The 26764-nt window shown below is 42.3% G+C and overlaps 1 protein-coding gene and 1 long non-coding RNA gene across 6 annotated transcripts in view; both read left to right on the top strand.

Moving 5' to 3' along the window:
• LOC306939596 (glutamate receptor ionotropic, NMDA 1) overlaps positions 1-14482 on the top strand; it is a 36142-nt gene extending 21660 nt beyond the window's left edge. For 2 of the 5 annotated variants that reach the window (XM_079524213.1, XM_079524214.1), the window contains 5 exons: positions 419-576; positions 1104-1265; positions 1659-1768; positions 2309-2454; positions 14177-14482. In XM_079524213.1, the coding sequence (XP_079380339.1) occupies positions 419-576; positions 1104-1265; positions 1659-1768; positions 2309-2454; positions 14177-14245 (645 nt within the window). In that variant the 3' untranslated portion in view covers positions 14246-14482. Of the gene's footprint in view, positions 1-418; positions 577-1103; positions 1266-1658; positions 1769-2308; positions 2455-8314; positions 8342-9258; positions 9373-14176 lie in introns of all 5 variants that reach the window. The other 3 variants (XM_079524212.1, XM_079524210.1, XM_079524211.1) reach the window with 3 other exon arrangements.
• Positions 14483-20161: 5679 nt separating this feature from the next.
• On the top strand, positions 20162-26187 carry LOC306939953. Its single transcript, XR_013791952.1, has 2 exons — positions 20162-20406; positions 24964-26187. It is a non-coding gene; the product is annotated as an uncharacterized lncRNA (long non-coding RNA).
• The last annotated feature ends 577 nt before the right edge of the window (positions 26188-26764 follow it).

Below are 26764 nucleotides of genomic sequence, written 5' to 3' on the forward strand. Positions count from 1 at the left end.
TCGGCAATCATCACCATCTGAAATATGTTCATATATTTTCCAAATTTCAAAGAAAATAGTGGAAATAGTAGATCGGCCATTTCAACTATACATTTTTTCTTTTCTTTTTTTTCAACTATAAAGCATAAAGTTAATGTAAGTTATTTGTCATATCTTTCCTGTGCAACTTTAGTGTACGAAGCCTAAAAGTCAAACAGAAATGTAATTTTTATTCAAAAACACAATTAAATCGTTAATCGCAATTATTTGATCATCGAATAAAATAATCGTGACAACCTTAGCATGTATGCATTCCTGACCAATCGGTCCTGTTGTTGTTTCGCTGCACTTAAGTCGTTCTAAAAGGTTCTTAGGTAAAATTAGGTAGCATGATGTATGTGCCTAAAATAATGCCTTCTTCTCGTATTGCCATGCACAGCTCAGGAATCCATCAGACAAGTTCATCTACGCCACGGTGAAGCAGAGCTCCGTGGACATCTACTTCCGGCGGCAGGTGGAGCTTAGCACCATGTACCGTCACATGGAGAAGCACAACTATGAGAGTGCCGCCGAAGCTATCCAAGCCGTGCGTGACAAGTGAGTCTCGGCCAGGTTGGGCCGACCATCACTGGTCGGCCCACAGGCTCAGCCTGTCAGAGCGGGCATGTAGCAAAGGGCCAGTCCAGGCCAACCCGCGGGATCATGGACCGTTGGATCAGGCGAGGGCACCGGCGGGACTTACCGCGGCGTCCTCTCTGGTCCGGGCCCATCGCCCCCCAATCGAGGCCTGGACGTGGCTCACACTGGGCCTGGAGCCCAGTGTGAAGTTAAGTTAAGGAACACCACCTTTTCAGGTTGTACCCAGTCGAGCATCTTTGAGATGGGGGGAATCCAATGGGGGACACGCTCTCATCCGTCCGGCATTGGATTTCATGTAAACGTTGGCCCGGTAAAACGCTGACTGACACACACTCTTCTGTGTGCGAGAATGGGGGGAGGGTTGTTGGTTGGTATGTGTATGTAAATCATTGTACTGTTACACCGTAACCCCTACTCCACCCCCACCCACCCCCTGCCCACGCCCCTTCCCCTTCCCGCTCCCCCTCCCTTCCCCTGCCCCACAGCAAGCTGCATGCTTTCATCTGGGACTCTGCGGTGCTGGAGTTTGAAGCCTCGCAGAAGTGCGACCTGGTGACCACGGGAGAGCTGTTTTTCCGATCGGGCTTTGGCATAGGCATGCGCAAGGACAGCCCCTGGAAACAGAATGTGTCCCTGGCCATTCTCAGGTCTGTCCCAGCCGAAGCAGCATTTACTCGTATGACATCTTGTTTCATTTTTTTCTTCTTTTTTCTTTTTTATAATTTTCTTCTTCTTTTGCAGCCACCTAAAACATCGCCTTTTGTTAGCATCTTCTCTCTTTGTGTCTCCCCTATCCCACCCTTTGTCTATCTGTCCGTTTTGTCTTTTGTCGCTTCTGAGGTCACGTCTTCGTCTGTCTCTCTGTCTTAGTGTCTGTCAAACATACCTGTCCCGCTGTCCGTGTGTGTGTTCTCGTCTTGAGTCGCAGTCTGGGAGTCGGCGGCTCGAGGGAGGGGGGGGTCGTGTTTTAACTTTGTGACCTTTCTCCCCACTACCGCTCCCATGACCCCACACCCCCACCCCCCCCCCCCCACCTACAGTTCTCATGAGAACGGCTTCATGGAAGACCTAGATAAAACCTGGGTGAGATACCAGGAGTGTGACTCAAGGAGCAATGCCCCAGCCACACTGACCTTTGAGAATATGGCAGGTATGGTCCCTCTGGTCTAAAGAAACCGTTTTAAAAGTGATTGGACAAAAACTGCAGTGGTAAGGTACTGTGGCCCTTTTTTGTCCAATACCTTTCAAATTAAATGTTTTTGGTGTTTCGCTGTGGACATGTGCTCTTACGCAGGCCTGGTTCTTCCTACAGGCCGACGAAGCAGTGGCTTCGAGCACTGGGGGTCCTCCCCAATGGACCCACAGTGTCCCCACTGTCCCCCCAGTGCCTCCACAGTGTCTCCTAAATTTTTGGGACAGAGTAAAAAAAAAAATATTTTTTGAGGGGGGTTGTCTACCATTAATTCTCACATTGTGCGGTTTGCAGCCACGCAGTCGAGGTGGAAGCAGTTTGTTTTGTTTTTCTCTCTCGGGGGGTGACTGCTGACCATGACCTGCAAAACCATGTGGTCTTGTTCAGTAGGAGCAAAAGAGTTACAGACCAGTGCCTCATCTTCTACTGTTCTGCCGTTTGTGTGTGTGCGCGTGTGTGCGCGCGTGTGTGCGTGCGGCCCTCTCGTCCCCCCGACAGGTGTCTTCATGCTGGTGGCCGGAGGCATTGCAGCAGGAATCTTCCTCATCTTTATTGAGATCGCTTACAAGCGCCATAAAGACGCCCGCAGGAAGCAGATGCAGCTGGCCTTTGCGGCCGTCAACGTTTGGAGGAAAAACCTGCAGGTATGGATGATCTCCTCCGCTGTCACACTCAGGGTGGAGGGGGGACAGCTGGGTAGGCCCCCCCCCCTTCATCTTTTGGTGGAAGAGTTCCATCTTTGACCCCTCTGTTGCCTTTATTATATAGAGAGAGATTTCTTTATTTGCAGTTTGAAATGCTGGTTAGTCCATCAGAGCTATGAGAAACGGTGACGGTGACGTCTGGTGCCTTCGCTGAAGTGCTTGGCCAGCGGCCGCGGTACAGGTCCTGGTAAAGTGCCCCCCGGGGCCAACCATGCCCGTGTCTCTTGTGTGTACCTGCAGGACACTAAGGATGCCTCTGGAAGTCAAGCAGTGACTGGGACTCCGTCGTTAGTATGTAACAAATTAGTAGAGTCATCTTCACCCCAAGTCACCTTTCATTTAAGCGTACTGATTAGAGTACTAATTAGATAATTAGCTTAGTGGCCCTTATATAAGGATATCTGGAATTCCTTAAAAAAAACTATAATAATAACAATGATAATTGTACATTCTCCATCCATGGCATGAACTGGTAGTTCTATGCTGCTGCACTGGCGCTTACAATGTTTCATAAAGGTCATATGACGAGGCCAAGAGGCATGGCCTAACGCACGGCTGTAAATGTGATACAGCAATGACGTTTTCATTTTCAATGCACTTTGAAAGTGTCATATCTCTATTGACTTACTTGACTCCGGGCGGCCATACTAACAGCAGCTGTGAACTAACACATCAAAGAGCATAGCGACTAAAAATCAATGCCCTGTCAGGGATGACACATGCATCGCTGTACAGCAGAACACAGCATTGGTGCATTATTATTCAAGTTTTTGCTCATAACCTGTCTGTGTGGTGTCCATGTGGCAGACGCTTAACATAGAGCAGGATCAAAGACAACTCGCATGCCCAGGGGGCTTTGTTGTTTGTGCAGCTCAATGTCCGCTCAAGCAGATAGCAATTCAAGCTGCAACAGCTGAGTCATGATGTCCTGAGTCCATTCGCTGAAGAACATGATTTGCCCTCGCCGTCAACTGGCTCTGTGGCTAAACGCAGTACCCTTATAAAGAATGTGGCATAAACAGTCAGTTTCATGGCTCATTAGAGCTCATAGCTCGCATACTGTAGGTTTAGAACCGTTTCTGACCGAGGCTAAGTCATTGAACTTTTTTAATTTTCGTTTTTTTTTTTTCCATAGCTTCAAATTGACATATTGGTTGTTCAGTTTGACCCACCAGTTTTGGAGATATGGCTTATAGAGTAATGTCTTGCAGAAAACAGCGAGTTGAGAAAACAGGCTTGAAAGGTTCACTTCTGTGGACTCTAACATTACACCTAGCTACATGTTTAAGCATGTATTTACATTTACAATTTTATGAAGGTGTTCTGCTGCTGAGACAATCAAATTAGGGCCATTGGAAACTGACAGGAAATGTTTAATGCCCCCTTCTGGAAAAGGGAACTACAGTTATGCACAGGGTCTGTTGACCACATTCACAAGGTGTCCGTTTTGCTTTTATGTAATGCTTGGGGGAGGAGGGGGGTCTCACCCCCCCGAGTATGACATGCTGTAAGAGCAAAATGGACACTGTGAATAATCACTTCCACTGCATCTGTGGAGCAATGTAGCACCCCTCCACGACTCCCACAAGGCTTCCTTGTTTCACCCTACCTTCAGCGTGGGTGCGGTGGCGTGTGGGGCGCAGGGGTCCCACTCGTAGACACTGTGAGTCTGTGATGTGGTCTTGGTGGCCTGTCTGTCACATGCTGGCTCTTTGAGAGAGCCTTGACAAAAGGGTCACTGGTTCTGGCCCTGTTGTTGAATAGCGGCGACAGCAGGGCCAGAGAAAGGTACAGTATAAGACCACAGTCTCGGGTGCCTGTCAACAAATCAATGTCCTTCTGAAACTGTCTGCCATTGACCTTACTACTATTATGTAAGTGTTGTGTGTGCCCTCATATGAATGTACATTGTCTATAGGCATATACGGCAGGCAAATGCATGCAGTAGAGGGAGGGCTCACTGAGAAAGGAGAGGGGACACTCAAAACTATGCGTGTAATTTGCAGACGTTCTCCCAGATCCATGTCACTGATGTCAGCCATGGTAATGTCGCCTTTTCATGCTCAAATTATACTAGTAGTAAAGCCAGAGCCAATCTACAAGTTGCGAGTACATGGTATAGGCTACGTTGGCTATTTTCAGTGCACTGCGCTGTCATATATAGGACAAAGGATAAATCCGGCGGCAGGCACCAATATGGCTCACGGTCACGGACATGCATCTCTGCACAGGGGCTCTCACAGGCCAGGCCCTGGAGCGACAGGACAGAGAGCAACAATGTTCCCTTCACTCAGTATGACCGCTGCAATGGGCTCTCGTGCCAACGGTCTGCAGGAGCCTGCAGGCAGCGTACCAAATTAATTAACAACGTTATTTAGATTACAGTTCCTGCATTGTGTTGAATAGGATAACAAGTGTATGTGTCCTCCTCCTTCCTTAGTAGAGTAGATACTCCACACCTGTGTTTAGTTGTTGGTATCGATTTGACTGCTTTACGTGTTTTTGTATGTACTGTATGTAGGCTATGTATGTATGTATGTATGTATGTATGTATGTATGTATGTATGTATGTATGTATGTATGTATGTATGTATGTATGTATGTATGTATGTATGTATGTATGTATGTATACTGTATGCATATGTACAATATGTGTTTAAACTGTTGGGTATTATGCAAATTACTACTGAATGCTGTATTTTGCACCTATATACCTCTCAGCATAGTAACTCCAGAGTACGTGCACTTCTGAATAACCAAAGTCCCCTCATGGGGTAACTGTCTCTGTGCTATTGGCTCTAGCTGCTTTTGATGTCCTTAAAGTCTTACTTGAGGAAGATCATTGTTTGCTATTCGCCTCATCTCTGGCTTCCACAATGCTCTTCAAAGATGTAGGGTTAAAACCATGGCTGGCATGCTTAAGATGCTCTTTCCAATACAACGATGTGGTGATGTAGTGGAGGATGAACCCGGTTTTGTTTCTCTGAAATAATTGACCTAATGAACCTTTAGAAGCTTTAAATACAGCTTTAAATACACAGTACACAGCATGTGTTGTGTACTGTCACTATACCAATCTCTTCCTACCAGTAAGACACCTGAGGGCCTGTTGAGAACTCTAGTTTGAACTCTAGTTCTGGCCAGACGACTGCGCCGCTCGTCGACAGTCTCCTCCGTGAGAGTGTGGAGGTCGTACTGCTGGGGCAGATCGGTGTGTGCACGCATCCGCCTGGGTGGCGTCAGACTGCTGGGCGAGTGCGGTTGCTTTGCCATTGGATGAACTTTGACCAATAAATCACAGTGACCTGGGCACCATATATGGGGGCTGATGTCACGTGATGTCACGATGACCTGGGCACCTGAGGGCTTGCCTGGGGTGACCAGGGGGCTGATGTCACGTGATGTCACGATGACCTGGGGGCTTGCCTGGGGTGAGTGACTGGATTTGAGTTAGGTGATATGTGACAGAGTGACAGGGATTTTGGGTTAGGTGTCAAAAACGCAAGTTTTCATGGTTAACTGCGACCTCCGGTCACACTTCTTTTCACCTGATAGTGAGAAGTTTCTTCAGTGCAGATGTTCATGCTTTCTCACCCAGATCCCCTTTCTGCTGAACAGCCACCCAGACTAACCAACTTTACGAGTCTAGCGCAGAGAGAATACAGTCCCCTGCCAGATTCCTGGGCCTCGGTGGTGGTGAGCGAGTGGTTTACCTGTACGCCACCAGATGCCCAGATTCCTATTGTTTAGTAAGTAATGTGCTGGCCCAGTATTCGCCTACTCAAGTTGAAAATAATTTGTGCGTGGGTGAATGCACCGAGCCGAACATTAATCCAGAGTTGTATTCCTGTTCGTTTGGTGAGTCAACCCTATATCCTAAAGCTTGGGGGATAGACATATAGGATCCATTTTTCAAGTAAATGATTGGCTATCCCCAAAGAAGAAGAAAAAAAACCTCTTGTTATGAGGTTCTAATCTAACAAGCCTTTACATACTGGCTTAGTTGTATTGTAAATATTCACAGACTTATTTCCTCCCCCACTACATCACAGAGCAGCTATGCCGGCTTTATTCAGAAGTGCACTGTCTGAATATGAACGTATTTAAAGCAACATGAGAGGCAGAGAGCCAAATCTATTGAGTGATGACGATGGCGGTGTATAACGGTGATGCATTCCAACGGCGGCTCACGTCTGTTTCCAATGGGAGTCGAGCTACTGCTGTATACTGTTGCGTGTCTCACACACACACACACACACACACACACACACACACACACACACACACACACACACACACACACACACACACACACACACACACACACACACACACACACACACACACACACCACTCTTCATCTGGTGGTCTAGCATGCCTTGCATGGCCGGGACTGCACACTTTTGGGGGGCTCTTGGACAGACAAGCCAAAAAAGAAAGGGAACACCAATGTCAATCACATGCGGGCATTGATTTTTTTCTTTTCCTGACTTCAAACATTGAACAAAATTCTGACTGAATACAGTATGATGGATGGTTTTTTACTAACTTATGAGATGTCATCTTACCAACAGGAAAAACCCATTTTCATTTATTTATGGATGAATTCATTCAAGCAGTTCTAAAAAAGGAGTAATAAGTTACCCAATGACCATTACTCCTCTGTCAGCCCTCATCTATCCTCCACGCCAGCCCCTCACCTCCTGATGCCGAGCCATCAAGAGGCTGAGAGAACTTGTGTGATTAGCATGGTCATGGATGGAACACCACTTAACCACAAATATTTCCTGAATGTTTAGGAAAATCTACAAGCTCACAATGCATCATGTGTTGTTATCTTGTAGATCCTAGCTTGTAGCTCTAGAGTGTGTACATGTAGAGCCTATACTTAGCCTATATGCCCAAAATTGGGACGCCAGGGTTAACCACTTAAACCCCCAGCATCTGTATTCTTATGTAATATAGAGCGGAAATGGAAAAGTCACTAGTACAGAGTCCTGAGGGACTCCACTCAACCAAGTATAGGTTTTAAGTGGTTAAAGTGGTCGGACGAAACTAAGTCATGTGACCTGATGCAAAGGATGCACTGTGTGGGCCCAGTGCTGGCCTGGATTGATTTGTCATGCTATTTGTTTTGTGTTGCATATTCTGTTATCAGAGGTCGCTCTCCTTATTAATCTCCCATACACTGTACCCCTTTGGCATGTTGAAATTCACACCACACTGCCCCTGCCTCCCTCTTCTCAAATGTCATCCCGACACTGATCTCCCAGTTGCATCTCACTCGACATCCATAGCACACAATGCTGTCTGACATCTTTTAGAAATAGCAGCTTTTAGAAGCACCATCTTTACAGATATCCTCACTTTAACACGGTGAACCTGCACAGCAATCTTATACCATCGTCCCCCTCTATCTCTTGTTAAAGGCAGCTTTAGTGCAGCTCTTATGGCTTCACAAAGCTTTTGTATCATTTTTCCACACTCCATTTCATTCCCCAGAGTGTGGAGTGAATTTCCATTATACCATAATATCGGGTATAATGAATTTCAATGGCTTTAATTAATGACTTGTTTTTATGTTACCACCTTGATCTGTATTTTCATAGTTGCCTCTTGGAAGCCTCTCTACCTTCTTTTCATAACTGCCTGGCTTTGGATGTGGTGTTTGCTTTGCTAGTTTTTATATTCACACTTTTCTTAGTTGACTTTCGCTTAAGGATCTTTTTAAAGTATAACGATCTAACAGCAAGTGGATGGATATTTATTTCATTATTTTTCTTTTCTCCCCTCTATGCAGCCCTCTTCCTCTCTAGAGACTCAGGATGTAAGAATACCTTAATATGAGCTTTTTGCAAACAAACACCCAGTTATTGTGCTGTGCTGTAGATACAGAACTGAGAGTAGCTATGTGGGGCACTCTGATGGTATGAGGGTGGGAGGGCATTCATTTACATTTTCAGCATGTAAGGATACGGGTAACCTTGAAGACAAATCAATATTTTATTATGTTTTTGACAGGAATATGCAATATTTCCCCCCATAGCTTTTGACAAGGGTTGACTTGGAAGTTGGAACCGTATACACAGAAGTAGAGTCTAGCAAATTTGACTTTTGTAATGTCTTCGTTTTTTGGCATATTGACTGTTTCTGTTGATGCTTTTTCTTCCTCCTGTGAGAGCTGTTGTGTGCTGGGATAAGGGGATGCAGTTGTATGCGTGCAGTGTGTGCAGGCGGGAGTGAGTGTGTCAAGTAGGATATTGTGGATGGTTAAATCAGTGTAGTGCAGGTATCACCCACTGACATCCTTTACTGGTCATCACTCCAACCATTCCAATGCATTTCTATAGAGGTCTGGGGGTGTTTGGATGTGCCAATGCATTACTAGGGGGATCTCCATCTTGTACAGTCCTGGTGTGATAGAAAACTTATTATTGCACAAAAGTGCAGATAACTGACTTGCCTAAAAGGAACCTTCATGACCCAACTACCTTAGCCACTATCACAACTAGCAGGCTTTATCGCATTCCTTTATCCCCATTTGAACTTCTTACACGTCCAAAAAAACAAAAAAGATGTAGTCATTCTAATGGAAACCTCCCTCAAAGTCATTGGGTTGGCGGGTGGTGGTACAGGAGGTGGAGGTGGTGGTGGTTATCATAGTGGGGAAGAGAGAGAATGGAAATCAAGGTTGTCACCCCAGCCCAGGACCACGAATAATGTTTCTACATATATTCATTTTAGGATAGAAAAAGTGGTAGAGCAGAACCCGACCCCAAAAAGAAAGCCTCTTTTAGGTCCATCAGTACCAACCTGGCCTCCAACATCAAGAGACGTAGGTCCTCCAAAGACTGCACGGTAAGAAGACGAAGAAGCGACATCTTCCCTAATTTACTCTTCCCCCTCCTCTCTATACTTCTTCCTTCCCTCTGTCTCTCTTTGTTCACTTTTCTCTCTCCTTACTCTTCTTCGAACCTCTGTCCTCTCTTGCCTACATACACATCCCCATCTGCGATTTGCGAGAGAGAGACTCCAACCATGACTCCGCTCCACCCCATTCCACAGCCTCGGCCCACATGTCTGTCAGTTCAACCCATCGATCAGCCATCCCAGTCAGCATCTGTAGGCCAGTGCCCTCTACAGGCCAGGGGACTTCAGTGCAGGAGTGCAGACCAGGCCAGAAGCTGGACTCTTGATTTTATTATAACTCACACTTAGACCTATAAATATGAGCCATTGCAGGCTGTGGGCAGAGCAGGGCCAGCTTTTTGGGGTTGAATGGACTTTTTTAGGGGGCATGCATGGTGTCAGAGGAGGGGGGCCACACCGTAACGTAAGCAGTCTGCCAGTGGTGCTTATGTTGGGCTGCTGTTATTCCCTGCGCCTGGTTTGAACGTGTATGTTCTTGGCGGTTGTGTCTCTTAGATGTGATATCTATGTGCGTGCGTGTTTCTACACACACATGCGTATGTGTGTCTGACTGTCTGTACACACACACATACACACACACACACACACACACATGCGTATATGTGTCTGTACACACACACACAGGCGTATGTGTGTGCGTTTGTGTATATTTGTGTGTTTGTGTCCTGTCATTTTGATTGCTCGATATTTTACATCCATCTTTTCTTATTGCACTTCCTCTTGTGTTGTTTGGTTCTTCTTGTTGGTTCGCTTTTGGTTCATTGGAAAGCATGCGCCAGTGTTTTTGTCATTTCCAGACGTGTTGCCGACGGTAGTCTCGTCCTTTCGATAACAAACTAATATGACTGTGTTTTACCAACATGTCTATTTCAGGATTGTGCTCATGGACCTCGATTATAGGTTTACTTTTGCTTTCACCATGTTTTGTTTGTCTACTACAAATGTATTTATTTTCCAATGTCTTTGTTCTTGTCCAACTGTGCATGCCTCTTTAAGGGTCTGTTCTAAGGTTGTGAAGACAATTTGAATAATCATTAGTTGTTTGTTTTGTTTGTGTGTGTATGTGTGTGCTTTGTCTTCTTGTTTGTTCTTTTTTTTGTCTTCGTTTTGGTCTCTTAACAACTTTGAAGCCTCAAACTCTTACTGTGTTGTTGACACAGGATTTTTACTGTGTAATTTTAATCTATTTGACCTCGGATGTGTCTCCATAATCTGTTTGCTACAGGCTACAGCACAGTAATAGTGTGACTAGTTCTCATTCTTTCACAGTCCAGTAGAAAAGGCTCATGCACTCATTGCTGTTGCCGGCTGTTGTTTTCCACACGGATGGAGCATTTTGACAAACTAGTGACCCGCAATTGTTTGTGCCCCAGCTGCTCAGCCAGACGTAGCTGGCTGGTGACCAAATCTGACCATGGTCATATTGAGCATGGTCAGATTCACACCAATAGCTACAGTACAATCTCTGGAGCTGGAATAGACATTGATAAATGGTATATGTTCTATGTTATTCTTTTCTTTTTTTTAGGTACATATTTGGACATGTTCCCTTTTTTAATATGTTTTTTCCCCCTCTCTTTCTTTCTCTTGTGTTAACTTGTCTTTTATATGGATGTTATTTAATTTATTTTTATTTTTTTGTACATTGAACTAAATCATCCTCTTTGCTCTCCCCTGGAGGAGAATCATTAGAATGGGTCGATGTTGAAGCCAAGAAGATTTGGGATCACCGTTATGACTTTGTCCATATGAGGTTCTGGATTGTGTTGTGGAAGTTTTAGTCTTATGGCCTTCTGTAAAACAAAATGGCTAAAATAGAATACACACACAAAAAAAACAACGACCAGCAATTTAGGATTTAGTGTAACCAAAAAAAGATGCTCTAATGGAATCAATTTACCATCCTCAGTCTTTGACCATTATTTTTGATTTTATATAAGTGTTATTCTTTTATATTAATGGATATCAATGGAGTGTCAGTGTCCCTCACCCACATGCCCACACTGCTCCTCTCTCCCTCTAAAAGCATGTCAATTATTGTAACTGTTCATAGATACGTACATTAGACCTAGCCGCGGTACAACTAGAAACGTTTGTGGCCCTACTGTAGATGCCATGTAACTACACAGTAATTACGCCGTAATTACACAGTAATTACATGTATATGTTTATGCATTTGTAACACCCAATAGTGTACAGATCTAACCGAATGGTTGCATTTGTAACACCCAATAGTGTACAGATCTAACCGAATGGTTGCATTTGTAACACCCAATAGTGTACAGATCTAACCGAATGGTTGCATTTGTACACTCAAGAGTTAAATTAGCACTCTTTGGATTTGTACTGTGTAGCATTTCCGACAACTGTTATAGTGATTAACCACTTAAACCCCAGTATTGTGGGGAAAACTCGAGCTCTATCTGAGCTTGTCGATCGGCTATTTTCAGCCAAAGCTTTCCCCACAATAACAGAAAAGACCCTAGCAGAGAGCCCTGTGGGCCTCCGGCCAACCGTATAGGGTTTAAGTGGTTAAGTAAGATGTAACCTCTTAACTGTGGTGTTGATAGAGAAGTGTCTCTCTTTCGCTGGTCCACCGGACCCCCAGTAGGGCTCCGCTGTTAGTGGCCTCACTCACAGCAGGCCCTCAAGGTACAACATATGAGGACACCCGAATAGGGGCTCTACTAAGCCATACGATGATGCAACTCCTGGGTCCAGAGAATAAGGAGCATCTGCTCTGTTTATTATAGGAAAAACTATTTAAAAAAAAAAGCATTACAATGAATGAATATCGATTACGGGTATTATTTGGATGTTGCCCCGTCAGTGAGCATGTTAGTTGCATCACAGCAGCTTATGAATCTCATATGCTTGAATGCAATGGCTGCATCAGCTTCGAATGAGAGGCACTTAAAGTCTTTCTGCCACTGTAGATCTTGCTTATTTGAATCATTGAGGAAAACTAAACGGATATCAGTGAAGTGATACAACCAAAACAGTGATCAACACTGTTCTGGTTGTTTACATTGCATTCCCCTATAACACTGTACAGTAATTATAACGTTCACGTCCATTGTGGCACCTCGAACATGTTTAATGGTAATATCAAATCCCTTTCTTAAAAACTGCTGTGTGACTTACATTTTCCAACATGTCACCGAGAGTCCTAATCCAGGTGGAGTAAGTTGGATTACGACTGACATGTTGGAAATCTTTCCGATGTTTTACGAACATTATACAGAGTACGATTCAACACAACAACGCTGTTCTGTTGAAGATGTGATAAAAAAATCTGAAGAAAATTAACACAACAAAACATTGCAAGATCTGTTCACACGGTCATATTTACAATGGTTAAGGAGTGAGTTATTCTTTGCGTGAATGACCACAGTATGGGGAAACCTCAGCATTGTACAAAATATGGCTGCTTTCTGCTATCACACCCAAGGCAGACTACATAGTCAAAAGATGTTTGGCTTACACAAAAGCAAAATCACAGTTGCCATAGCAACGTGGAACTGGGATTGTTTTTCTCCTTCTTTCTCCCTTAAGCCTAATGTATACTTCGTCACACGACAGTATCGCTCACTAAAAATAACCGGTGTTCAACCGCCGGTTGTTTTCAGTGAATAAAGTGTACATCAGGCTTCACTCAGCACTATATCACACAGTGGATGTGTATATCATGCACTCTGCTTTAAGGAGAGAAGCATAGTGATTTAGGGACTGGGTGTAAGAGTCCAAAGCACAGAGGCGTCATTTTAGAAATATAAACGGCTGTAGCAAACAAAGTGACCACTTAAAGCCCTGTTTACAAAATAGCAGAAGATGTGCGTAAAATAACAGAATTTAAGGTCAAATGCAAACGTCAGGGGGTGGCAATTGCCATCTCCTGAGATCCAAAATGACGCCCCTGTCCAAGCACACGTACAGCACTTTGAACCAGTCCACAGTGTGAACCTCAGTCATCATTCAACTTCAACCCCATCAGTAACTACAATTCTGCATAAACACAAATGAGTTCAGTTAAAAAATGAGCTGCCTTCTAGCCATGGCTGGAAGTGATTGCCCAGTCGTTTTATGAGGTTTTAAATGCGGCCTGTGGCCTGGTTTAAATGTGCTGTGATCAGTGATCTGTAAGTCAGTGGCATTCAATTTTGTGCCAAGGGGGTTCTGGGTCTGAGTCCAAGTCGGTTTTCACTCCTACCCAGGAGTACAGCTGGTGATTTCACTAATTAGTTACGCCTCCTCTGGTTGAAGGTATGTTAATTAATGAGATCACCGGGTTGAAGGGTGAAGATGAAAAAAAGAGTCAACTTCCACAGCACATGACTAAATGCCACTGTTCCAGACGCACAGGATCTTACATCTACTCTACTTTAGAAACAAGCTAACCAACCTCAGGCAGAGCTGCGTTGCTTCACTAAAATCAGATCCAATCTTTTATATTTTAATCGGATTCACTTTACAGTAGGCCTAGTCTGCCTGAGGAGGGTTAAAGAACCTGTCTGCTTCAAAGATTTCCACAGAAATGAAGCACAGGCATTCTGCCATTTTATTTTAATTTTATTTTGAATAAAAACAAATTCTTACAATTGCTAATTGAAAAAGGAAAATAAAATAAAATAAACTAATTGTCACCGTATGTCGTTTGTGGTGTTATTTGTCAGAAAATGACACAGCATTTTGTTTCTCCCCCTTCCTCCCCTCTCTCTCTCTCTCTCTGCAGCAGTATCCACCCACTGACATCACGGGCCAACTCAACTTGTCCGACCCGTCTGTCAGCACAGTGGTGTGAGAGGGAGCGATAAGAGGAGATTTGCTCCCAGAGGAGAGAGAGGAGAGAGAGAGTCGACGGAGAGAAAGTGAAGACAGAGGCACGGAGAGGAGAGAGAGTCTTCTCCCTGTTCCACTGTCATGTACTGTGCTATGGAGCTCATCGTTACCGAAGCTTTGCTGATGAGGCCTTTTTGCTGCCATGCGGGCAGAGCTTCAAGGACGTTTCTGGAGGAAGTGGATAAAGAACACTGACCTTTGCACCTTTTAAGTGTCAGAATTAATCTGACATTAGATGTTTCTTATAGTCCTGAGCATGCATAGAACACAAAAATCACACAACGGATTCTTTCCTGTATATTCTTAGGGGAACCTTATTTAATCTATTTATTATAATTTCTTTGCTCTTATTTAGTGTTATTACTTACAATTTAGTGTTATTTACTTACACATGGCATTGTGACGTTTACTCACTCTGGTTTTAATTAGATCTACATGATCAGTCTACTTTAGATAACACAGTTTAGTTTGGTTGGTTTTGGTGGTAGTGCTGTTTTCAACATATCATTTCCTTTTTGGGACTATATGCTATACCATGGTATTCTGCGTTATTTCTGAACCACAGCATATACAGTACATGTATATGTAAGCTTAGGTATATATCGAATTATTTTCTAATTTATTTTTTAAGAAGCACCTGTTTTTATTTCATTTATTTAAACATTTCAAATCAGGCAAGCGCTACTAGTGGTAGTTTTACTGAAAGAATGAGAACACCAGTTTTACCAACAGATGGAAGTGTGTGTTTTATCTATTATTTTGATGAAATGAAATTCATTATAGTTACTTTGAATGCTAATATTATTTACGCAGTCCGGTATTGAAAGTATAATGAATCCCTTTAAGATTTTGTTTATTTATTATCTGCCAGAGGCATGTTCTTCCTGTCCAGTGCATTACCATCAAGCTTAACTTTAGATCAACTTGAAATGTACTTATGTCAACATAATGGTAATTATCCACATTTACACATTGTCTAGGAATGTGCCAAAAAACCAACTAATGCCAATCGTTGTGTGAGATAAGAATAGGTCTGTATATGAGGCTTCCATCAGTAATATGCAGCCATTTAAAGGCAGTATTCTTTATGTAAAACCACAAGTAGGTAGTGTCCTTGTCATAAGCCATACAGTATGTTTGGGAACACCCCCTCTCTCTCCCTCTCTCCTTCCACAGTCTTTCTCATGTCCAGTATTACCAGGGTGCATCAAAGGGCCAGGTTTTTCCAACTAACCGACACTTGATCCTTCATGTAAAACCTCCTCCCTGTGCAGAACACTGTCTGATGTACTGTGCTATTTGGAATCTTTTGCATGAAGGAATCCAAGTGAGTTGATAATTTAGCGCAACTTGCAGCCACTTGGTGTTGTGAGTTTGTGTACACGTCTTGGTTAGGTGCAAAAACAGGCCGTTTCCCATTATCTGGAGGTGAGAAACTTCTGCTTGATTGAAAGACTATCATATCCTCTCCGGTATATGGCACTGCACAGCACTTTATGCTGAGGGGTTTCCCAAACAGTAAAAAGGTGAATAAAGCCCGCACATCAAAAGTAAAGTGCCAGGTGCTGGGCAGACATAAATACTGAAAATGAACAGAGTTCGCACATTAGATCAAGCTCCAAGGGTGTTATTTATATCAGTTACCAGCTTTTCCTCGGAGGAAGGAATACTAGGCAAAGACAGCACCTATATGTACCGTACCTGCACAGATAAACCGCACAGATAAGGCCCAATGCTGTCTTATCTGTGCTGTTTACCACACAGCAGTGTGTACTTCTTCCTGTTGGTTTCACGATGAGCATTGTGTTGCACAATTGCAGGTGTTTTTGCTTATATTCATTCGTCTTAGGAAAAGATACCAGGCTCGAAACATCACCTAGGAGGTAACTGGAATAAAATGACGCCTTTGGAGGTTGATCCAGTGTGCGTTCTTTTTCAGTCCCAAACACTACCTATCATAACAGGTTATTGATAAGTTGCATTGTCTACTTACTCTGCACCAGATAGGCTTAATGGGTAAGAGAATAACTCATGGCCTTTGTTCTTAATTTGAGTTATGTTTATTATCTGAATTGCAGTATCTCCAAATTAAGTTATAAGTAAACACAAGACTTAAACAAACACACTGCAAGTATTGAAACAAAGTTATTGTTTCTGAATGTGAATTGTCGTAGTTGAAAGGTTGCTTCTGATCAAGTTCTTGTTTTGGCCTATGCATGCTTAAGTGTAATTTTCAATACTTTTGTTTGGTTATGGATGCTTATCGCATATTATGTACAACTACTGTAACTCAGTTGTCTGAAGCACTTATGTTGAATGCTATGTAAATAGAATATGGTTTCATATGGGTCGGGGGGATTGTATTGCACTTGTTCATGACTGCAGCAGAGAATGTTTTATGCCAGTGAGTCTCACACATACAACACACACACACACACACACACACACACACACACACACACACACACACACACACACACACACACACACACACTTGTATTACGATATTTGTGTGTGGACATTTTAGGATGGCGATTTAAAAAAAAATCATTCTGAAACTAAACCGAAAGCCAAAAATAGCTGATCTACAAGTTCACAACGCGTTGCAGCGCGATGCACTGTGAGCTTGTAGATCTGCTATTTCTGGTGAGCAACACCGCCACGCAACTTACTTAGTATATATCAGGCATAGCTCCAACACTAACCCTTAAATGTATGGCCTTTTGCTGATGCCGCATCCTAACTGTAATCCCATCCTGAATCTTTGCTAATTGTAAATCTAACACCCCCAAATCTTTAACCAAAACAAGCATTTGTCCTGTGAGGATCAGTAAAACGTTGCTCTCAAATTCTGATGTACCTCTGAGTACATCTGGCCCTCACAAGTATAGTAATACCAGTACACACGCAAACACACACACACACACACACACACACACACACACACACGATGGTTTTGGAAACCTTTGGGGATACAGCATTGATTGATGTATTATGTCCTACCATAACCCTATCCTTATGAGACCAGTAAAATGAGGGGACATCAATTTTGACCCCATTTGACATGCTGGCTGTTTTTTCAAACTGAAATGTCAGACACACACACACACACACACACACACACACACACACACACACACACACACACACACACACACACACACACACACACACAGATATCACAACATGTAGGTTAATCGCCAGGGTAGGTTACATTATCGGTTATTGCCAATAATTACCTACTCGTGCTTAAATGATTTCTGCACTGTACACAATCATCGCAAACTGACACAAAATAAACCTGATTGGAGGATCCCTTTTTTGCCTTCTCTGCTATAAAGTCCCACCCGTTTACATTGACTTATGTTGTTGTTTAGATACGATTGTAAATAAAATACCTACATATTGCCAATACCAACCACTTGTGTGCTCAGGAGCATTCTTTCGGCACAATAACCAAGGTGACGTACAGCAAAATGAAGAACACTTAACATTCGAAAATAGCACATTTACAAGCTCACAACGTGCTGCAACGCATCACATTGTGAGCTTGTAGACCTACTATTTTCAAAACATGACAAACATTGACCAGCCGCCTCTTATGGGGCACAAAATATTTTCAGAAGGGGCCCCCATCTGAAAATAGTCATCATGCGGGGAAAATAGCCTACCATACAATTTGGGGCTCCTGGACATGAAAATGTTTGAGAACCACTCTCACCAGATATCTGCCATTGAGCACCATTATACTGTTCATTGGATACAATTCCCACCACCTTTCTCAAAGAGGTTTTAGACAGTGTGATTGGAGATATCCTAAAAATTGTAAACAGCTCTCTACAATCAGGCGTCTTTCCAGACTCACTGAAAATGGCTGTAGTTAGACCCTTACTCAAGAAACACAATCTTGATCCCTCTGTGCTGGGTAACTATCGACCCATTTCTAATCTGCCCTTTCTGGGCAAGGTTTTAGAAAAATGCATCTTTCATCAATTGGATGTGTTTCTACAGAACAATAATGTGCATAACAAATTCCAATCTGGCTTTAGGAAAGGCCACAGCACAGAAACAGCACTTGTAAAAGTAATTAATGATCTTAGGGTGTCTGCTGACAAGAAACATGTTTCCGTTCTTTTACTTCTAGATCTAACGGCTGCATTTGACACGATTGATCATTCAATTTTAATACAGCGTCTGGAGCACTGGATAGGCCTGTCTGGCACGGCCCTGTCCTGGTTTTCCTCCTACCTATCAAACAGAAGCTATTTTGTCAATCTAGCTGAGTTTGACTCAGACAAACACAACATCGGTTCTGGTATTCCACAGGGCTCGATTCTTGGTCCTCTGTTATTCTCCCTGTACATACTGCCATTGGGAGAACTCATTACCAATCACAGAGTCAATTTTCATTTCTATGCTGATGATACCCAACTATATCTTTCTGTAGCTCCAGATGATCCCTGTGCTTTAGACCCGCTGTTGACCTGTCTGTCTAGCATCAAATGCTGGATGAGTGAGAACTTTCTCAAGCTAAATGAGGATAAGACAGAAGTTCTCATAATCGGTTCTAGTGAGCAGAAAGAATCAATAATAAGCAGACTTGGCAACCTGACTGTAGAAAGTAACAGTACAGTAAAGAACTTGGGGGTCATTATTGATTCTGAATTGAATTTTAATTCACACATTAATCATGTTACCAAGATTGCCTTTTTTCATCTTAGAAATATTGCACGAATCAGAGCCTATTTGTCATTGGACGATGCAAAAACGCTAAACCTTTGTTTTTTCTCGGCTTGATTACTGCAATGCACTTTTTTTTTCTGGACTGCCTAAGAAAACAACTGACAGATTACAACTTGTCCAAAATGCAGCAGCCAGAGTTTTAACTAGAACTAAGATGAGAGAACATATTACTCCAGTTTTGGCTTCATTGCACTGGCTTCCGGTTGTTTTTAGGATTGATTTTAAAATTCTTCTACTTGTTTAAAAAGCTCTCAATGGTCTCGCACCTTCCTACCTACATGACTGCCTGCCTAAATATGTCCCAAACCGCCCCCTAAGGTCTTCCACTGCTGGCCTGCTCGCTTTGCCTAAAAAAATGGCAACTAAAAAATACGGGGAAGCAGCTTTTTGCTTCTACGGGCCGACGGCGTGGAACAAACTCCCACTGTACCTTCGACAGGCAGCCTCTGTAGACATTTTTAAAGCACAGCTCAAGACCCACTTCTACACCCTTGCTTTTAATTGATTTGTTTTTTTAATATTTTGTTATTCATGTCCTCACTGTATTGCATTACTGCTCTTGTTTTTTAATGTTTATGCCTTGCTTTGTATGCCTTGCTTTTCTTTTCTTTTGCTTTACAGAGCAATGGAGACTCTCCATTGCTCTGTAAAGCACTTTGAGCTGCATTTCATGTCATGAAAGGTGCTATACAAATAACGTTTTATTATTATTATTTATTATTATTATTATACATTTCTCAAATTTGAAAGCACTATATTTCTAAAACTATGAAACATTTCAAAGATTCCCTTTCAGGTGTGTGTGTGTGTGTGTGTGTGTGTGTGTGTGTGTGTGTGTGTGTGTGTGTGTGTGTGTGTGTGTGTGTGTGTGTGTGTGTGTGTGTGTGTTTTTCACTTCTTTTTTTTCCAACCTCAATGATCTGCTAGTCTTGAGTCCTCCCTTCTCTATAGCCTTCATTTATGTTTAGACAGCGACCGTAAATAAAATATGCATAGCCTGTCCCAGCCATGCACTTTGTATCCTTTTCTGAGCTTCCTACACCGAAGTTACAAGTTCAAGTATTTTTGTCAACAAGCTGAACGCATTTATGATTGGTTACCAGTCCAACCAATGGCACCGTGCCTCGGCCAGGTACGTCTTTTAAGGGAGGAGAGTTTGGTGCTTGTCTCGTTGCCTCTCTCTCATGAATGAGTAGCATACTAGCCAACTAGTGTTTTGCTGCTGCTGTTTTGAGCGATCTGCTATAAGTGCCAATAGACCTACCCATTAGTATTACCAATACAACAAGACTGTTCTTCAGTCAAACCGATGACGAGCGGGTCTGTTTGAAGTTGAGGAAAAGGTTAACCAGATCAACAGCTCAAAAGCATATCGTGCAGGTAAGTCCCATGCAGCCCCACGTGATTATGTTTACGTCTATGCTGAATGCTGACATGCATTAGACCTATGTTTCCCTACTTGTTGTGTTTATGTCCAGTTATGTATTTATTATGGTGTTTTTTGAATGTCATTAAGTAGCCGCACATAGCTTAAATTGTATTACTTTACTTTATTATGGATCCCCCAATAGCACAAAACACAACACATCATTCACCACAACATAGGCTACAACTACAATACACAAACATACAATGGTTCACTTACAACGGATAAGAGATACATCTCAAAATAATTGCAATAATTGAAAGGTTTTTTTAAGGACGTCAAAGCTGTCTTCTGGGTATTACAACTGTCACACTAAGTGCACATGCAGGTGACTTCAACTTCAAAGAACTTCTTATGTGCAGTGGTAAAAGACAACAAGACATCACAGTACACACATACACAGTTACGACTTTTTAAGAAAAACTACTTAAAAGCATAATATATTAAAAATCTGTTCTATAAGTACTAATAATTAATAATCTAATATATACTGTATGCAACCTATGCGTTCGCTATAGTCCATCGGGTGGAAAGGGGGGGTGGGGGGGTTCTGTTTGTTAGACATTCCAACGACATGAGATCAATCTATCATCGATATTGATCTGTAGCCTAATCGTTTAAGCGATTAAAAAATGATGAACAGTTGAGCAGTCTCACATGGGCTAACTACCATAAAGGCATGAGATACAGTATCTGGTCAGATGAGATCAGCATTAGCCATATGCAGGCTGCATAATGCATCTGCCTTAAAGATAGTTCGCCCATATAAGACTGCTCAACAATTTTTTTTAATGCAGCAAATGTGCATGGCAGTCAAAGACAATGTACAGTATGAATATCCATAGCCTACTTGCTAACCTCAGACCGTCAGATAAAACCACGGACACGGGACCCCCCCCCCCCCCCAGTATTCTGATGGATTTGGGGAGTTTGATATTTGTATGGCTTTACTAACATAGGATCCATGAAAAAGCCTTTGACCTTTGACTGGGTTAACCACGCGAAAAGGGTGAAATCCCCCAAAAGCAGGAGAAAAGGAGGCTGGCGTATAGGAGTCGCACAGGAGAAATGGTTAAATAAAAGGAGTCTCCTGCCAAATGCACGAGGGTTGGCAGGTATGAATTTCACATGAGAACATCATTTAATCTGATTTATGAGCCGTCTGGATTCTGATTCAAAGTAACTTTTACCTCCCTCTGTCTATATGGTTTGGGGTTGTTTACCACTTTGAGGGGAGAGAAAAAACGCTTTAAGGCAAGGGTAAGAACAAGTTCTGACATGCTGCCATAGGCCTATACATAAAAAGCTGGTTCCTTAAGGTGACAACTGACAAGACATGGTATAACTTGAACTGCATCGTGGTGAGCGCCTCAAACAGCAGGAGCACTCTCTCTCTCTCTCTCTCTCTCTCTCTCCCCCCCCATCTCAGATTCCAGATAAATAAATGTATACTATAGCTGACCTGACCTCCTCTGCATGACAGCTAGTTATGTGCAACGCAACTCTAAAATGTAATCAGATCCTTAAGTAGGCTAAGGTCACTCATCTAAATGTCAACATAACTTCATACATGCTGCTTTGATTTTCGGAACATTATACTGTATGTGTAGTAACGGACAGTCAGCTCATAGATGGCAGTCATAATGAGACATTTGACAGTATTTGTAGATGGGGCTTGATCTCATTTTAAACCCTATACAAGTTTACGTGGTCGCCCAGGTCTCTAGTGTCTTCTCTTGGAAAGAGCTGCTCAGCAGAGCGCAAATCTCCTCCATCATTGCCTGTGTGGTGCACGTGATCGGGGGCGGATTACCGAATGGACCGACCGGGGTGGCTGTAGGCTGTAGCCCTGAACGTTTCCTTAAAAGCCATGAATCTAATCTTTCCCACTAGTCTCTCTGTATGGAAAGTCTTGAGAGAGGGGGGGAGGCATCATTTGACCATTTCAGCACCACAGAGGCATGGACAGAGACACTGGGCTGGGTTAAGGTTAACTGCTGGTCAGTATTAATAAATTGATGCCTTTACTTAGAACAGTGGCACTGATTCTCAAACAGTGACTCAGACTGCATGTCGGTACTAATAACGTTTAAAAATACAATCTCCTATTCTTGTACTGCCGGCCCATACTGCCAGAAACTTAACAGATAACAGTCACGATACCTCAATAAAATGTAATAGTCTGCACATTGTACAATGACAAAAGAAGAGCTCAGAAAACAATGTGTGATGTGTACAGCAACTTCAAAACTGCACATGCTGTACTGTAGCACCCTCACACACCTACCTCAATATTTACACACTGGCTCACATGACACTTATAGCATTTTAAAACTGCACTCACATAAATGTATATACACATAATGCACACATACTGTCCAGTGTTTATACTTATGCTATGATCTATGAATACTATTGTTGTAGGATCTATGCACACAGCACCTTCAAGCACCCAGTGTGCTACAGTATATGACTAATATACAGTGATATTGAACCAATAAGCGACGTCATCTTGATCATGTTGGTTAATCGAATAACTTCTGATGTTTTTTATTTGTATTAAATCTAAACGCCAATAGACTTTTTAATGACTTTAAGGCCTGTATTATATTTTGTGTGGCATGCAAAAATAGCTGAATACAGTAGCTCAGGTGCACTGCGATGCGCTGTGAGTTTGAAGATATGCTATTTTCTTTTTTAAAGTCAGTTGATGCAGATTAAAATTCCATAGCTGGCCATCTCTCTTGGCTGTGTTGACTTGTGTAGGGAAGCAACATAAATCTGTGGCTTTATCTAATGCAGAAAGATTAGTTTCTAGTCCGTAGAGGCAGCCATGCTGACCTACTGTCCATATTGCCTATTCAAATGTATGACAAGAATGTCCTTTGGGATCTTCTTGTCATTCAGTGATGATCGGAATGAGTAAATAATAAACTGGTGTGTTTCCCATGAAGCCAAAGGACTATTTTCATTTAGGCTTACACAATAACCAGTTGTTCCACTCTACACATTACTGTATGCCTGTAGCTACAGTTCTGCATTATGACTATTATAGGTCATAGGTATAGAGGGTATGCGCGTGACATCCTCATCATACCCGGGAATGTTATGCAGGAACGCCAGTACTGAGTGGCAAAAAATTACTTTCTGGCCTTGACAGCCCATGCATCCAAACAGAAAAGTCTTATATAATTGCATTAAACTATGTTAAACTCACTTTGCCACTTGATTTGCCACTAACTTTATGCATGCACCTCTATAGTGTATAAATGGAACCAAATGGATCCTTTTGCACACTCTTGAGTTAAATTTACAGATTTAACAGGAACTGGAATCATTCATAATTTCTGCATCATCAGTGTAGTTCAATATTGGTCACAAGGTGTTTATACTCTCCAAGATTTAAAATTCCTACGACTCCAAGGTTTACTATCTTGCATGTCCTAGCTTGCAGTTTCATCACATACTCGCATACCTCTCCTGTGAAATTGTCAATCATTTACAGTAGGCCTATCACAGCCTTCAGTGCATTTTTATCAATCCAGAATAATCACTTTTCACTCAAATCTCCTTTTCACTCAAATCTGACTGTTTATCCCATAGTTAGTTTTCTATCTTTAGTTTATACACCAACTTTTGATTTCTACTAGATTACACCTTAATAACCTCTGGTTGTTTCATCTCACTATTGGTATCTGTACTGTAGGTATGCAGGTTTGACATTCAACTGTAAAATCGGCTTTTCCTGTGCTGCTTTTTGCACGGACACTATACAGCAGTAGAATCTGTTAATGTGACGATGACCCCTGCTATCCTTCTAGGAGAGGGTCAGTCTGTGTGTCAGTGATTGTTTGTCTAATCAGGTTTGTCTAATCAGTTTGTTTGTCTAATCGCTGGACTGATCAGCACCAAATTTCTTAGTCACATTGCCAGTAAGCCAAAGCATGTTATTTACAAGATATATTTTCAAGATATATATATATATATATATATATATATTTTTTTTTTCCTTTTCTTTTTAAACAGCAGATAAATAGATAAGTACTCTCAGTCTCACATATGAGCAAGGGAAAAGAAGTGGGTCTTCGGTGTGGATAGGAAGGGGCCGTCTGTTCCAGAGCCTGGGGGCAGCAGCAGCAGAAGCACCCCTGCATTCTTTTTTTTTAAAGATTTGTATTTGGCTTTTCTGCCTTTATTGATAGTATCAAGTGAAGATAGACAGGAAAGAAGGGGAAAGACACGCAGCAAAGGTCGTCATGAATGGGACTTGAACACGCGAAGCGCTGTCAGGCCAAAGCCTATATGTGGCATGCGCCTGGACCACTTGGTCAGCACCCCTGCATTTTTGTCTGCTTTTGGGAACAACCAGCAACAAACAGAATGTCAGCAGACCTCAGAGCTCTGTCTGGCGTATAGGGAATTAATTAAAGCATATGAAACATTAATTAGCATTAAGAAATACCAAATTATGCTGTCAGATTTCTATTTACAATTGGGATTTTTCTTCGTAGATCTCTTGGACCTGTCACAGAGAAGAATATAAGCGCCACCTGCCAAGATGGAGGAGACAAGATCATGCATTGGAACTGAAACTCCTCAGAGCACCCTTTCAGTCCACTCCCCTGTCTCATGGATTAAAAGCTGTCTAAAACCGCACCCCGACCCCAGACTCCTGGAGGAGGGCAGGGTGGAGGATCCAGCTCATTGGCAGACGGGGGTCTTCTGCCACTCTCGCAAGTGCCTCTTTGTGGTGGCACTTGCTGGGATAGCCCTGGGTTTAATGACACTGATTTTTCTACTGAACTATAACTGCATTATGGTGTGGCATGTTTGTGTAGACGATGACGAACCGTGGGTGCCCAATGGTTGGCACTGAGGGGAGCTGAGTTAAGGCCTGGTCTGGGTTGATCCAAGATGCTTTTTCTTCACATGCACGGGAAGTCAGTCGACTTGTCATTGCATGTGGTATACATTCAAATGTGGTACCAATGTTATCAGGATGATGGCTGTCACATTTTAATTTGTTTTTTATCTGAGCCTGCTTTTGGGTCTACAGACACGTTCATTTTAACAAAATGCCTTGTCCACAAGCAGTAACACAACACACACACACACACACACACACACACACACGCACGTTTTTGATAATATGACTAAAACAGGCTCACAGACAACTGACATACAATTGTTTGATTTAATGCAAACTGTTAACTGTTCATTTCTAATGATTAATTGCAGGCCAAGAAACCTGTTGTATTTTTTATTGTTTTTAAATATATTTCCGTTTTTTTATGTACCGCTATGGTTTATTACAAAACTTTGTAGGATGGCCTACAGTCATATTTCATGTATTGTTTCTGCTACAGCATGAATGTGTTGGCCTTATGGTGCCACATTAGGACATTAATGTTTTGCCCTATGATTGCCCACTGAATTATTATTACTATTAGTATTTTGTATTATGTTTTGTATCACAATTGTTTTTTATTGCTTATCTTAGTCCCTGTCACACTGCAGCTTGTGCTTGGCCCCTGTAATTTCTATTTAGTTTACAATTATATTTTTAACTTGTACTCAAAGGTTGTTTTACAATGCAGTCAATTAAACATATGACATCATAATGGAACGGTGGATTTTTTAGCCCACAACCTCCGTGGTACTGGGTAGGGACTTTAACACTGCCCCATCTGAGCGATGAAATGTTTAATTCTTGTTTAATAAATGGTTTTTTCATTGACTGCGTAACAAAACTGTCTGTTTTTAAGAATGACTATCCAATTTTATTAACATACAAATGTTAAGGCCTAGAAATGATCTGTGGAAACATCAATTTTCCTATCATAGGTGGGCAAAATCGGTGAAAATGTGGGTATTATTTTAAAATGTTTCCTAAAAAATAAATAAATAATGGAGTTGGGTACTTCTCCTTTGGTCCACCCATGTGAGAAAAGATTAATTGTGGGTGTATGGGATTTTTCTCTATCACTAAACGTGGGTGAAATTCACCCAAACACCCAAACATCTGTAGAAGAAAACCAGGGATGTGGGCAGGGAAACAAACCTAGCTGCTATGTCACTGAGCATCATGAAGGTACTGAAAGACCCACCCACATCAGACAGCAACATTATGACATTTACAAAAATATAATTGTCCGGGTGAAAATCACCCGTGTTAAGTGTTCAAGGGTTAATATATCATTTATAGGATAATAGGATGTACAGGGGGGAATATATAGCTTGTTTAAAAAGCAGGTGGCTTGCGCACATCCAGTTCCTGGCTGGTGCTGGACAAAGGTAGATACATACAGTGAA

Source organism: Electrona antarctica (assembly GCF_951216825.1).
Source record: "Electrona antarctica genome assembly, chromosome: 16".
Classification (NCBI taxonomy): Eukaryota; Metazoa; Chordata; class Actinopteri; order Myctophiformes; family Myctophidae; genus Electrona; species Electrona antarctica.